Source organism: Thalassophryne amazonica, chromosome 13 (genome assembly GCF_902500255.1).
Source record: "Thalassophryne amazonica chromosome 13, fThaAma1.1, whole genome shotgun sequence".
NCBI classification, from domain to species: domain Eukaryota; kingdom Metazoa; phylum Chordata; class Actinopteri; order Batrachoidiformes; family Batrachoididae; genus Thalassophryne; species Thalassophryne amazonica.
Window position 1 is genome coordinate 95,586,119 of NC_047115.1, and position 14,438 is coordinate 95,600,556.

Consider the following 14,438-nt stretch of genomic DNA (forward strand, 5'->3'; position numbering starts at 1 on the left):
GCTGCCGTGGAAACTGACAAAGCCAGTTCCATCTTGTCCTCCGCTGTCAAAGTGTGAAGTGAAACACTCCATCCCACCACAGCCTACAGCAGCTACTGAAGAACTAGCATCAAAGCTTTCCTCACTACCCCCCGAAGTCCCAGAACCTCCTCCGTTGGTCACCACACATCCAGACCAGGAACTCTCTCAAGCATCAGCCACAGCGCACCGATCTCAGGAGACACCTGTGATACCTGTCCAGGAGTTTCCTACGGTGCCAACAGGTTGTCTTAAGGACACCTCTGAGGTGTTGAAGACCATCTCTTCAACACCACAGTCAGGACAGAAGACGTCACCACTGGCTTTGAACCCACCCAGCATCTCTGGACCCCACCCTGAGGTGAAACATGTTTTATTTTTCTTGATTTGTTTAGTTTTTGTATAAATTACTGACCTTTTCTTTTTTGTTATCAGAGTAAAACCTCCAGCTGTAACCATCAAGAAGAGGTGAAAGGGCAACCTGCCATGGCTGCCCCCATATTCACAAAGGTACATCTCCATACGCTGCAGCAGTCCCGAGTCACGTCCGTCCTGCTGCTTGTTGGGAGGTTTTGATGCTTCACACAGTTGTCTTGTACCTCCAGAACCTGCAGGATGTCATTGTATCTGAAGGCCAGCTGGTGGTGCTGGAGTGCCGTGTGAAAGGAACGCCCTCACCCAAAGTGGAGTGGTATCTGGAGGGAAAGCTCATTGAGGACTCCGCTGAATTCAGGATCCTACAGAAAAGTAGGTCCTGCACCTTATTCACAGCGTGCTGCAGTCATATTCAAAATGCAAATTAACTTCATTAATTACTTATTTTCCTACACATTCTCACTCCCAACTACATTTTTTCGGTTGGTTAGTGCCCCTTTCCGTCACAATATAACAAGTAAGGGGTCCTGTTTAGTGATGGGTGGGTTTGGTCTTTTGGTACCGAGCAGGTGTCTTGGAGTCAGTTATACACTGTGTCAAAATTTTGTGTGCCTAATTCAAGTATAGGTGCCTAGCTTCCATCATGCACAACGTGGGACACGGTGTAGCACAAGTCTCAGTGGTAGATTCCACCTAATGCATTTGTCATTTTTAACAAATGTACTTGCACTCATATGTGTATAAGTGTGTTTGTCTAAAATCAAGGTGTGGTTAGATGCAAAGGTAGCACATTCCTGTGCAAACACTTTCATAAGAAAGTGTTTGCACATTAGATCACCTAATAGGAGGTTCAAACTGAAGCACATTGACTTTATTTTGATGCATCACTCAGATCTGCCTTACATACGCAGGTTCACCATAAACGAATACTCTGCACTCAGTGATGCACAAAAACACAGAGAGGACACACACTGGGGCTGTGTGGTCACAAACAGGGGAGGATTCAGTTTTCACATGTGTCCTGGACATTAAATGTTGCAGCAAAAATGTAACTATTGATAATTATCCATTAAAATGCACAACAACCCATGCTTTGATATACTCCAACTTTTTCCACATTTCCACATTTTATGTTACAGCCTTATTCCAAAATGGAGGAAATTTATTTTCCCCTCAAAATTCTACTCACAACACCCCATAATGACAACATGAAAAATGTTTTTTTAAATTTTTGCAAATTTATTAAAAATACTAAGAAATCACATGTCCTTAAGTATTCACAGCCTTTGCTCAATACTTTGTTGATGCACCTTTGGCAGCAATTCCAGCCTCACGTCTTCTTGAATATGACATCACAAGCTTGGTGCACCTATCTTTGAGCAGTTTGGTCCATTCCTCTTTGCAGCACCTCTCAAGCTCCATCAGGTTGGATGTGGCGCGTCGGTGCACAGACATTTTCAGATCTCTCCAGAGATGTTCAGTCAGGTTCAGGTCTGGGCTCTGGCTGGTTCACTCAAGGACATTCACAGAGTTGTCCTGAAGCCACTCCTTTGATATCTTGGCCGTGTGCTTGGGGTCATTGTCCTGCTGAAAGATGAACCGTCGCCTCGGTCTGAGGTCAAGAGCGCTCTGGAGCAGGTTTTCATCCAGGATGTCTCTGTACATTGCTGCATTCATCTTTCCCTCAATCCTGACTAGTCTCCCAGTTCCTGCTGCTGGAAAACATCCCCACAGCATGATGCTGCCACTACCATGCTTCACTGTAGGGATGGTGCCTGGTTTCCTCCAAACATGATGCCAAAGAGTTCAAAGAGTTCAGAGAATTTTGTCTCTCCTGGTCTGAGAGTCCTTCAGGTGCCTTTTGGCAAACTCCAGGTGAGCTGTCATGTGCCTTTTACTAAGGAGTGGCTTCCGTCTGGCCACTCTACCATACAGGCCTGATTGGTGGATTACTGCAGAGATGGTTGTCCTTCTGGAAGGTTCTCCTCTCTCCACAGAGGAATGCTGGACCTCTGACAGAGTGACCGTCGGGTTCTTGGTCACCTCTCTGACTAAGGTCCTTCTACCCCGATTGCTCAGTTTACACGGGCGGCCAGCTCTAGGAAGAGTCCTGGTGGATCTGAACTTCTTCAATTTACAGATGATGGATGCCACTGTGCTCACTGGGAGAAGTAGCAGAAATGAGATTCCTGGGCTTACACTCCAGGACAGAGTGAGAAGCTCAAATATCAGGGAGGGACTGAGGTGGTTTGGGCATCTGGTGAGGATGCCCTCTTGTCAAATCCCTAGGGACACTTTCCAGGCATGTCCAACTGGGAGGAGGACCCAATGTCTCAGGATCTCCCAGGAAGAGTTAGAGGACGTGACAGAGGAGAGAAAAGTGTGGGATGAGCTACTTGGTCTCCTGCCACCATGTCCCAGAAAAATGACAGAAAATGAATTAATGAATGATATTAACAACCTCACAGTTTGACATTTCTGAGAATTATTTTTCAGCTGACTCTTAGTATATTAGAGTTTATAACACTATATGTTTATCGCATTGCTTTCGCTTCCAGGTCCCACATTTTGTCAAAAGTAGCAGCAGCGTCTTAACACATCTGCTGTAAAGGACGTGTAGTTGTGCACTCATTACTCTGGAGAAGTGTTTACAGTCCTTGGCAGAGGCGTCTGTTCTTCTGTACATAATCCAGGTCTGCAGTTCATTCACTCTGAGCCATATAAGGCAGTCTGTCTCGCACCCTGAGTCAGACCAATACAGCAGGTCCTTCAACCTGCCTTTCATCTTAGATAGACTCCAGTGTCCAAATAAACCTCGCTGCTCCTCCTGCTGCTCCAAAATATGGCTTTTTCACCATTCCTCATGGATGAGACGTTAATATCATCCACTTTTCTGAATCCATCTTCACTGTGTGATAAACACTTTTATGTCTTAACCTCCAGAGGAGATATGCACTTTGGTCATTGCTGAGGTCTTTCCTGAAGATTCTGGATTGTTTACATGTACAGCACGCAACGACTACGGAGCCGGGTCCACTTCTGCTGAACTAAGAGTCAAAGGTAACATTTCTGCTTAACTTAGAATAATTGAAACTATTTAAAACAGTCTTTGATTTTGCACGACATTTTGAAATGATCCATTTCTTTGATTCAGGCAACGGCAGCAACCACATGAGGCCATCAGCCACTTTAGTGGTTGAGCCCAGTCAGGTTCAAGAGCCGCCCTCATCAGATCTGACAGGTCTTGCTGGAAGGCCTCAACCAGAGGTTACTACAACCAGCAGCATCAAGGCCCACTCAAGGACCATTCGCCTAGACCCGCTCATCTCTAGCACCGTACGCCTTGATCCCTTAAATACAAGCACGCTTCACCTCGACCCCCACAGCTCCAGCATGTTACGTCAAGACCCTCTCCACACCACCCAACCAAGCCTGGACCCATCTAGCCTGAGCAGCAGTTCCTCCAAGAACTCTCACAATGCCAGCACCTCCTCTTTAACTCTTAGCTCCCTCTACCTTCCTGGACCTAGTCGACCACATACAGGCCCACAGAGTAGTGGATCGGTGCTGTCATGTCCAAAACCCTTCTCTGCTTCATCTGTGGTTGAGACGTCTGCTAAGCAGGAAGTGTGCAGACCATCACAGGGAGCTCCCGAGGCAAATACTGTAACAAGTCCTGACGTTAAGGAGGCTCCAAACCACCTGAATGAGTTACCGGCTGTAGTGCCCCTTCCTGATCCTCCTGCCAACTCTTGCTTAAAGACAGGCACCTTGGTGAACCACAAAGACACACGCTCCAGTGCCAGAGCTGGTCTTCATGTCCACTTCAAACTGCCTGAGGATGAAGACGATGAACAAAGTGATGCATCCAGTCAATCCTCTGAAGGCACCACTCAGGCATCAGTCCTCAAAGAACCCCCACCTGTGCTAGCTAAACCCAAACTGTGAGTACAGCAAATCAAAGCCATCAACTAAGAGAATAAAAAGATCTACAAATCAATCGTCTATTCAGAATGTGCACATATGAGTCTGAATACGTTCACAGAATCACAGTCTAAATGCTGCTGTGTGATTGGTACCACTGCCCAGGCTCAACAATCCTGTTTGTGTATTTAACTAAACAGAAGGGGTGCTTTTTCAACCACTACGAGACAGAGTTAAAAATTACCCAGACTATGCATCTGGCTCAAAAGCTATCTGATTCTTCGTTGACCCAACATTTACCCCTCTGGAGAAACCCTATGTCATGTCACTTTCTGAAGAGTTCAATCAGGGTGGGTCCAAATGTTGCCTTCTTAGCAGTGCCTGACTCCAGCTAACTGCCAGCCAACCTTCAAATGGGTAAAGAGGTGGTGAAAACAAACTAACACTAACAGGCTAACTTTGGTTCAGGTGTTTTATCCACACATTTTTAGTGCAGTTGGCGATGAGTTTCATAATGGGTTGCTTGGGGGTGGACATTTCAAACTATGCCTGCCATGTTGCCTGAACCAGGGGTGGTGGCCAAGTGGTTAGTGCGAGCTTGCTTTCAGTGAGAAAGGTTCCCAGTTCAAACCTCACCCCTGCCACATTTCTCCATGTAATGTGGAGTTGTGTCCGGAAGGGCATCCGGCACAAAACACGCTGATTCAACATGCAGATCCACTGTCCTGTCGAGATGAGGTGAACGTCGGGATGAGGTGCATCGCGCTACAGCGTATGCGTGCACATGCACACATCGCTCTACCCCGGACTTGAAGACATCACCCGTCGAGATGAGGTGCCTCGCGCAACTGCACATGTGGAGATGAAGTAACTCGCTCGACGTGCAACTGCGCATGCACATTTTGCTTTTTTTTGTTTTTTCCGTCAAAGTTTTTTTTTTTATTAATTGTATTCAGTGTATTTGTAGCCTAGTATGTAAAACATTTTCTGTATTTTACGTTAGGAGCATAAATGTATGTATATGTATATTTTGCCTGTCGAAATAAGCTAACTCCAGGTTAAAAATACTTAGCGTTTTGTAGTGAGTAGATTTTATACATTACTACGTTCGGATGAACAATTTATACATTTGCTTGCCCATCAAAATAAGCGAACTTCGTCAAGTAATTTTTTCAGTGCACACATGTGCAGTTACACGAGGAACCTCATCTCGACGACGCACCTCATCTCGACAGAACACCACCTCGGATCTGCTCTGGCGACCCTGAGTAAAAACAAGGGAGCAGCCGAAGGGGCTTGCTTTGCCTGCCATGTTGCCTGAGTAACTGTGGAATAGAATAAAATAAAATAGACTAGAATGCCCTTTATTGTCATTTTACAAAATTTACAATGAGATTGGAGAGAGCTTCTCCTTTTTTCAGTGCAAACAGATAAAGTGGAAAAAAAGTATAACTAGATATAAGCAGGTGTGCACATAACTGGTGCTCATGGTGCTCGTGCTAAAAATAAATGACGCACAGCAGAAAACACAAGGGAAGCACTTCATTAGAGGAAAACAATGACAGCTGGTAGGAAAGGTGTTTCCCTCTCCTGTGCATCAATGATGTTTAGCACACACGAGCACCATGAGTACCAGTTATGTGCACCCCTGGATATAAATATAAAATCCTACAGGACAGTGCAATGAATATCACTATGAACACATGTAAAAGTATAAGAATATAAGACGACTGTATATCACGGGATGAATAAATACTGAGGTAGTATTTAGAAGCAGAGCAGCAGTAGCAGTGACAATGATGCATCTACTGCACATTGTACCTTGTATTGATGACTGGGGTCGCTGCATGTGAGTGTTCGGGGTGGTGGTGGCTCTCAGAAAGAAACTGTTTTTCAGTCTGTTTGTTCTCTGATGCACCTGTAGCACCTGCCAGAGGACAACAGCTCAACGAGCTGGGAACCCGGATGTGAACTGTCTGATGATGTTCTGAGCTCTGCTGAGGCACTGGGTGGTGTGGATGTCCATCAGGGAGGAGAGAGGGCAGGCAACAATCCTCTGTGCTGCTTTGACTGTCCTCTGAAGCCTTGTTCTGTCTGCCTCACTGTAGCTTCCGTACCATGTGGAAACACAGTACATCAGCGGGTTCTTAATGGCTGTGTGGTAGAAGGCCAGCAGCAGCTTCCTGTCCAGGTTGTTCTTCCTGAAGACTCTCTCGGGAAGTGTCGACACTGCTGGGCCTTCTTAATGACAGCTGAGATGTTGTCTGTCCAGGAGAGGTCATTGGAGATCTGGACTTCCAGGAGACTGAATGTGTGGACCCTCTTCACACACTCGCTGTTGATTTGGGGGGGTCAGATCTGTTCCTCCTGAAGTCCATGATGATCTCTGTTTTTTTGGTGTTCAGTGCCAGGTTGTTGTCTGAACACCTCCCTGTAGGCTGCCTTGTCTCCCTTTGAGATCAGTCTGACCACAGAGGTGTCGTCAGTAAATTTGACAATGATGTTTCTGTGGGCCAGACTCCAGTCGTAGATAGAGACAGTACAGGAGGGGGCTCAGCACGCAGCCCTGTGGTATACCAGTGCTCAGTGTGCAGATGGAAGCCAAGTCTCATAGGCTGGAGTCTGCTGGTCAGAAAGTTCTTGATCCAGGTACATATTGAGGGGGGAGGCCCAAGGTTTCCAGTTTGGTGGTCAGGATGTCCGAGATGATCCTTTTGAATGCTGAGCTGTAATCCACAAAGAGCATCCTGACGTAGTTCTGCTGTTGTTCCAGGTGACTCAGCACAACGTGCAAAGCTATGGCAATAGCGTCCTCTGTAGATTTGTTCATCTGATACACAAACTGGTGGGAGTCGAGTGTGCAGGGGAGACAGTCTTTGATGTGCTGAAAAATCAGTCTCTCAAAGCATTTCATTATTACAGTTGTGAGGGCAACAGAGCAGCAGTCACTGAGGCTGGTTGTGGGTGACGTTTAAGGTACGGGGATGAATGTAGCAGATTTGAGGCAGATGGGGACGACTGCTTGGGCCAGAGACAGATTAAAGATCCTGCAAATGATGCCGGACAGCTGGTGGGCACATGCTCTAAGGACCTTGCCAGGTACTCCGTCTGAGCCAGCAGCCTTCCTGGAGTTCACTGCCAGGAGCACGCACCTCACATTGGTCTCCCCTACAGTAAGTGGTTGGGGTGGGGGGGAGGTGATGGAACCTGGTGGGGGTGGGGGCACGGCTGGGGCAAAGAAGAAGTTGAGCTCCTCTGCTCGTGACTCGCTCAGGTGGACTGAAGTCACATCACAACCTCTGAAATTGGTGATGTTGTGTAGACCCTGCCACACCTCCTGTGGTCTATTACTGGGAAAGTGGGACTCTGTTCTCTTCTTATAATCCACTTTGGCTTTTTAAATTCCTTTTCTCCTTTTCTCTTTGGAAAAACCCAGATGACTTTGTCCACAGACACAGTTCCCATACAGAGCTTGATGTAGTCCAGTACTGTCTCTGTGGATGTTTCCAGGTCCTGGTGTTCAAATAGGTCCCAGTCTGTGTGTTGGAGGCAGTCCTGAAGTTCACTGAGTGCATTCTCAGGCAAAGTTGTTATAGTCTTTGGGGGGGACCTGGATCTGTGTTTGTGGGGGGATGTATGCAGGGAGAGATGGTCTGGCTTGCCAAGGTGGGGGGGGGGGGGGGGCATGGCTCTGTAACCATGCTTGTTGTTGGAGTACACATGATCAAGAGTGTTTCCTCCTCTTGTTGGGCTCTTGACATGCTGGTTGAAGTTCTGGAGTAGAGTCTTTAAACTGGTCTTATTAAAGTCCATGGCTGTAATGTGAACGCCATCAGGGTGGACCCCCTGCTGTTCATTTATGACATTCAGCAGCAGAGAGAGTGCTGTGCTAGCATTAGCATCTGGTGGGATGTAAACAGCAGTGACGATCACAACTATTAGCTCTCTGGAGAAAACAAGGCTGGCATCGAACAGACATGTACTCTATATCAGAGGAACAGTGCTTCTCGATGATCATGTTATTGTTGCACCAGTCCTCATGCACATAAATACAGAGCTCTCCACCTCTGCTCTTACCGGATCCCTCAGTCTGATCCCAGTGGTGCAGAGAGCGGCCAGCTAGTTGCACGCTAGAATCGGTGATCCTCGGCTTTAGCCAGGTCTCTGTGATGATTAGCCTCGAATGTAGCGATTTCCTGCAAGTTGTAATTCCAGGTCATACGTTTTGTGAGCGATGGATCTTGCGTTGGTGAGATACAGGCTTGGCCGAGGTGGCTTATGTGGATGGTTCCTTAGCATTAGCAGTAGGCTGGACCTGCGGCCCTGCTTTTGCTTCCTCTCCCTCCACCACTTGCTCCGCCTTCCAAAATGGCTTAACTATTGACACACACACACACACACACACACACACACACACACACACACACACACACACACACACACACACACACACACACACACACACACACACACACACACACACACTTACTTCTGTACAGTTTTCATGGTTGAGGAAAGTGTCTCTAAAGACCAAAAGCATTCTTGTACTAGTCTGTAAACATGGACATTTTAACATGAGGGTCTATGGGGAGTGACTCAAGTGGCCACTCAAGGAACCTTCATTTCCCAGCAGCAGACGTTGGGACTTGGATCAGTCTGTGACAGACGGGTGAACTGTGCACTGTGTGTCACGTCTCTGGCCCTACTGTAGATGGGGCTATAAACATGAATGCATGAACTTCACATTTGCTTACTTGACTAAAAACAAAACACAACATTCTGGTTTAAGGCTGATGAGCGATAAGTTTCTGTCAGAGTGATAATAAAACTGACCTTTGTTGAAGTCAGCTAAGTGGTGTGATGCCCCAGTCTGCCACAGCAAGACTGATTCTTAGTTTGAGAATTAACAGACACACACACCGTCTGACGTCAACAAGTCAGTTTCATTCACACAACTTCTCCTCATTAGATAACTTCTCTTTTTTGGTCCATTCTCTGTAAACCCTAGAGATGGTTGAGTGTGAAAATCCCAGTCGATCAGCACTTTCGATCAGTCTGGCACCAACAACCACGTTCATAGTCACTTAAATCCTCTTTCTTCACCATTCTGATGTTCAGTTTGAACTTCAGGAAGTCGTCTTCACCACGTCTAGATGACTAAATGCATTGAGTTGCTGCCATGTGATTGGTTGATTAACTGTTTATGTTAAGCCATTGAACAGGTGTACCTAATAAAGTGGCTGCTCAGTGTATAATTGATAAGTTTCTCATATCTAAGTCCAGTGTCTGGCTGAGCTGAGAGCCCATCATTCATTCATTCATTTTCTGCTGTGTCCATCATAGTTTACATTAATGGGTGGATCCTGAAGTAGCCAATCAGATTCCAGGTGTGGTCCACCCCTGGACCCGTCCCTGTGGATGACTGGATGAGTACTGGTGTCTGATCAGTGTTTGCGTGTGTTTCGTGTATTCCACAGTGACTTTACTCTCTCTCTGAGGTTAGTAATGTTGAAAATAAAAGCCCAGCCTGTATCATGTGATGTGATGGTGTCGCCTCCTGTGGAATGAGCAGCTGTACTGTGAGTTTGTCACTGAGAAACTGGTGGGTGTGTTTAGCAAAGCAGAGGAGGGAGTTTCTTCCTCGGCTGGATCAACCAGCGGCTCTCAGCACTTGTAACTTCCAGCTGAATGTGTGCGGATCTCCAATGTGGATCTTCAGGCTTTCCAAAACAAAGGATGGCGTTTTCTATTTGTAAGTTCCTTCCTGTGTCCTTAAAAGCTGTTTGTTGTTTGTGTGGACCTCTAGAGGTAAAGATGACAATATGTGCTGTTTAGTCAGACAGAACTTCCTGGTAGATGATGAAATTGTCCCAGTGGATGCTTCCGAGTGGAAGCTGACGGCGCGTCGAGCTCGTGCACGGCTCTGTTTGGGCACTGCTCCTCCTCAGCCTTAAAAGGGCAGAGTTGTGCTCGGGCTTACTTTAGCTCATTCCTTCTGGTGTTTTGATGTGCTGTGACTCATGCGCAGACGTGTCCTCCTCGTTTTCACCATGTTTAGTGTTTTTGCATTGATTGACAGGGATCCGGCCCAGCTCCAGCTTCTACACAGCCAGGTTCTCCTGGAGCAGCAGCAGGAGAGCGAACCTCAGCCCCAAACACAGACTCAACCCTGTGCCCTAGTCCAAATTCAGCATGAAATCCAAAGGTCCCAGGAGGCTTCCCTGTGGCCCCCAAGAATGCACCGTGAGCCCCGTGCTGCACCTAACACCATGATGCCCCCACAGCAAACACCTGCTCCTCCACTGACCTCTGCGGCTCCCTCACCCACCTCAGCGGCTGCATCCACAATCAGCTCCACCTTTTCACCTGCTCCTGCTTTTCGCTCAGCTCCACCTCCTGCTCAGCCAAAGACTCCCTCAGTGGTGACCTCCCCTCCGCCTTCCCCACAGCTGAACACAGCTCCAGCCGCCACTCTACACATGACGGCTGTAACCCAGAAGAGCACCATCCATGCCTCCCACCTCAACATCTCCTCTGCAGCTCTTACAAGAACTGCCTCCTTTGGCACACCACCTGCACCTCCAGCGAGCACACCAGGCACAGATTCTACCCCAGCCTCGCAGCAGATCACGTCTCCTGCCACTCTCCTGAGGAGCACCCACGCCTCCCTGATGAATCTAGTGACCGCCTCTCAGACCTTCAGTTACGCCCGGCCCAAAGAGTTCATAGCTGCTCAGACCTTCTCTCCCCTCAGGAGCCCCTCCCCTACAGAATCCCACGTTCCTCTGCTCCAAGAGCTCGCAGCTGAGCTCAACTCCTCCGCGGCCAGCTCCCCAACTCTGCCGCCGTTTTCCCCACCACCCAGGATCTTCCCCACACGGGTACTCATGTCTCCAACCAGCCCTCCATCACTTGTGAGCTCACCTACTCCAGGGTCAGGTCAGTTCCTGAACAGCATGTTTGCAGTTAGAGCCCAGTCACCTCCCCATGCCTCCTCTCCAACCTCTAGCAGCTCCACCCCCAGCCCCATCCAAAACCCAGTGGCATTCCTCAGTGCCGTGCTGCCATCGCTGACCCTGAGTCAGCCTACTAACTCCATGGGTCTGCCCAAAGGTGCTCCGATGGGGTACGTTGCTTTTGCTGTCAGATTGTCGAGTCATGTTGTGTTTTTATTTAGCACTTATTTCTTGTCTGTTCAGGCTACGTAAGAAGCCACCCAAAGCGCGGCTGTCCGCATCTGAAGACATCCAGCACACCAAAGAAACTCTCGTGCAGGAGATTGACACAAAGCTTCGGTTTAGAGATGATAGCACACAATTTCACCATCAACAGGTAACATGTCCAGTGTAACACTTCAAATTAATTTGGACTTTTTGGACTTCCTCACGTGCAGTAATGTCAGGGTGAACGCACACGTAGCTAAGTGCTAACAACATGACAAGAAGAGGGTGAAGCATAGTTTTTATACAGAATCTAAGAATTTTTTTAATTTACATTTGATGCCATAAAACAATGAATACATCTAAGAACCGGTGTTGCCGATTGAACGGCCCCCTTAAAAATCGGTCCCCCTGCCTTCACTGCGCATACATCATTAGCCGCGGTTCACCGATCATCACCTCGTTTCTGCTTAAAACTGTACTACAGTCATCATCTGTCTCAGCGACAGATAGCTGAAGCTTTTGTACAACAATCATTTCCACATAAATTCAGTATTATTTCATAATGAAAGACAGAGGAAGCGATCAGAGCGCAGCAGTCAGATGAATGGCTCCGTCATTTCAAAGCGTCAGTAGCGACTCACCGATTATCACCTCGTTTCTGCTTAAAACTGACTTTAGAATGATTTAAGAGGTTTTACCTTTATCATCTGATGGTTAATAATCACATTATTCCCTTTGATCACTGTGGGTGTAGAGAGTCAGACTCAGTCTCAGACGTGCTGCTGTGGTCCCAAATGACACATGTGCAGTGAAGGCAGGCGGACCAATTTTTAGGGGGAGACCATTCATGTGAAGCAGTGATGTGACGTTTTGTGAATTTACCTGCACACAGAGACAGGGCCTGTGATTTTTATTTTTGGTCTGTCACATGTCACCTTTCTATTGGTCACATGACCTTTGTCCTTGGTTGACTTGAAACTCACCATCAGTTAAACCGTTTGGAGCCAGTATAGCTTAAACATGGTGGAGCAGATGTGTCAAGGACAAAATGGTTCAGTTTTGGACAGAATTGTTAAAGTCACACAGAAACATATACCCATATGATGATATTTTGTTCTTAAAATCTGAAACATATCAGGTCAACCTTTTAATCACAGCCTAGACTTTACTATGTCAAATAGACTGATACCATGGTCTTCAATATAGTTCACACATAAGGTGCTGAATGCCCCTTATCTGCATTTTAATACCAGAATTATTTATCTACACAGCTTTAGCAAGATCGCCACAAGACCCAGCATATAACATTTACAAGTAATGCATTAATTCACTATTATGTACAGTTATTTTCAGTTCTCCCAGAAGTCCTTGTGTTTTCCATGTCAGAGTGACTTCCATTTTGGACTCTGTGGACACATGCACAAAGCTCTCCCTGCATTTTTATTTTGACAGTGGAGGCACATTGCTGCTCAAACTGCTCCAGGAGAGATTTATAAAGAGGGGAACAGTAACTGATCAGTGTGTTTTACCTCCGGACCAGGAGAAACTACAGCAGCACTTTCTCCTTGCTATTAAAACAGATAACAAAAAAAAAAAAAACAAATCCCAAAGTTGCTTCCCTCATCCCCTCATGGAAATATGAGGACTTTTTGAGCATTTATCTGTCTGACAAGTCCTGAAAGTCTGACATCATTCTGTATTTGTGGTGAGCTACTGGCCAGTTTGCACTGTTTATTATGCAGCTTCACCTACACTCAACAAAAATATAAACGCAACACTTTTGGTTTTGCTCCCATTTTGTATGAGATGAACTCAAAGATCTAAAACTTTTTCCACATACACAATATCACCATTTCCCTCAAATATTGTTCACAAACCAGTCTAAATCTGTGATAGTGAGCACTTCTCCTTTGCCGAGATAATGCATCCCACCTCACAGGTGTGCCATATCAAGATGCTGATTAGACACCATGATTAGTGCACAGGTGTGCCTTAGACTGCCCACTATAAAAGGCCACTCTGAAATTTGCAGAAGCTACAGATAAAAGCTAAACCAATCATTTTCAGTATTGACTTCAATACACGGCAGCGACGAGTCACTCCTTCTCTCAGTAAAAGAGACCTGGTGATCAGAAAGAAAGGAGGGAGGAAGGAAAAAAAATCATTTCACTTCACACCATAGAGACCTGCAGGTCATTTCACTGGAGTCTTGCACAGGCAGACAGTTTTGACTTATGGTTATAAGAGAAAGAGAAATTGTCTTTTTTTTCTTCCCTCCCTCTTCCTTTCTGTCTGGTAGTCAGCTCTCCTCTGCCTGCAGAGGATAGAGCTCCACCATTCATGGCTGTCTGTCTGCTATAAAACATGTAACAGACAGGCACTAAAACCTTTGATTTCAGACTTTACAAATGTTTCTAACTCTTAAGCTTTATTCACTCTGCCTGCAAAAATATGTTAGCAGTCTAAAAGTTATCGGACCTAAATTTATCGGACGCTAATTGGTCCGCTGATGGTTTTCAAAGCTATCTGGAAAGCTAATCCGCTAATGAAAACGTTAGCTTTAATAATTAGTGGAACTGTGCCCACCACTGCTGGGATAGACTCCTGCCCCCTGTGACCCTTAATCGAAGTAAGCAGTTGAGTGAGAGTGGTTTTGTACACAATAGTAAAATATGTTAATGATGGAAAATGTAAACAATGGAATAAATATGCCATTTTTAAACAGGTGTTCCTGTTTATAATGCTAATGCTAAGCAGTTATTTCTGTGACTTTGAGACAGAGTGGTGTGGCTAAAAAAATTAATAAAATAAATATTATACCCTGAATTGTGTCATCTCCGGTGCATTAGTCATCATTCCTTCCCATTCATTGACCTTTAATCATCACTGTCTGTGCTAACAGGCTAATAATGTAGCATGCTGCTTGTGTGTTAGCTGCCCCGTTAGCTTTTGTTTGAA

The 14,438-nt window shown here is 46.2% G+C and overlaps 2 protein-coding genes across 2 annotated transcripts in view; both read left to right on the plus strand.

Moving 5' to 3' along the window:
• Nucleotides 1–490, plus strand: part of LOC117523004 (myopalladin-like) — a 52,937-nt gene extending 52,447 nt beyond the window's left edge. Inside the window, exons 5-6 of the mRNA XM_034184421.1 lie at nucleotides 1–315; nucleotides 454–490. Of these exons, the coding sequence (XP_034040312.1) occupies nucleotides 1–315; nucleotides 454–490 (352 nt within the window). The remainder of the gene's footprint in view (nucleotides 316–453) is intronic.
• The window catches only part of LOC117523617 (myopalladin-like), a 27,852-nt gene continuing 13,719 nt past the window's right edge, over nucleotides 306–14,438 (plus strand). Inside the window, exons 1-7 of the mRNA XM_034185188.1 lie at nucleotides 306–379; nucleotides 454–528; nucleotides 624–765; nucleotides 3,337–3,457; nucleotides 3,546–4,337; nucleotides 10,397–11,443; nucleotides 11,517–11,649. Coding sequence (XP_034041079.1) covers nucleotides 505–528; nucleotides 624–765; nucleotides 3,337–3,457; nucleotides 3,546–4,337; nucleotides 10,397–11,443; nucleotides 11,517–11,649 — 2,259 coding nt within the window. The 5' untranslated portion in view covers nucleotides 306–379; nucleotides 454–504. The remainder of the gene's footprint in view (nucleotides 380–453; nucleotides 529–623; nucleotides 766–3,336; nucleotides 3,458–3,545; nucleotides 4,338–10,396; nucleotides 11,444–11,516; nucleotides 11,650–14,438) is intronic.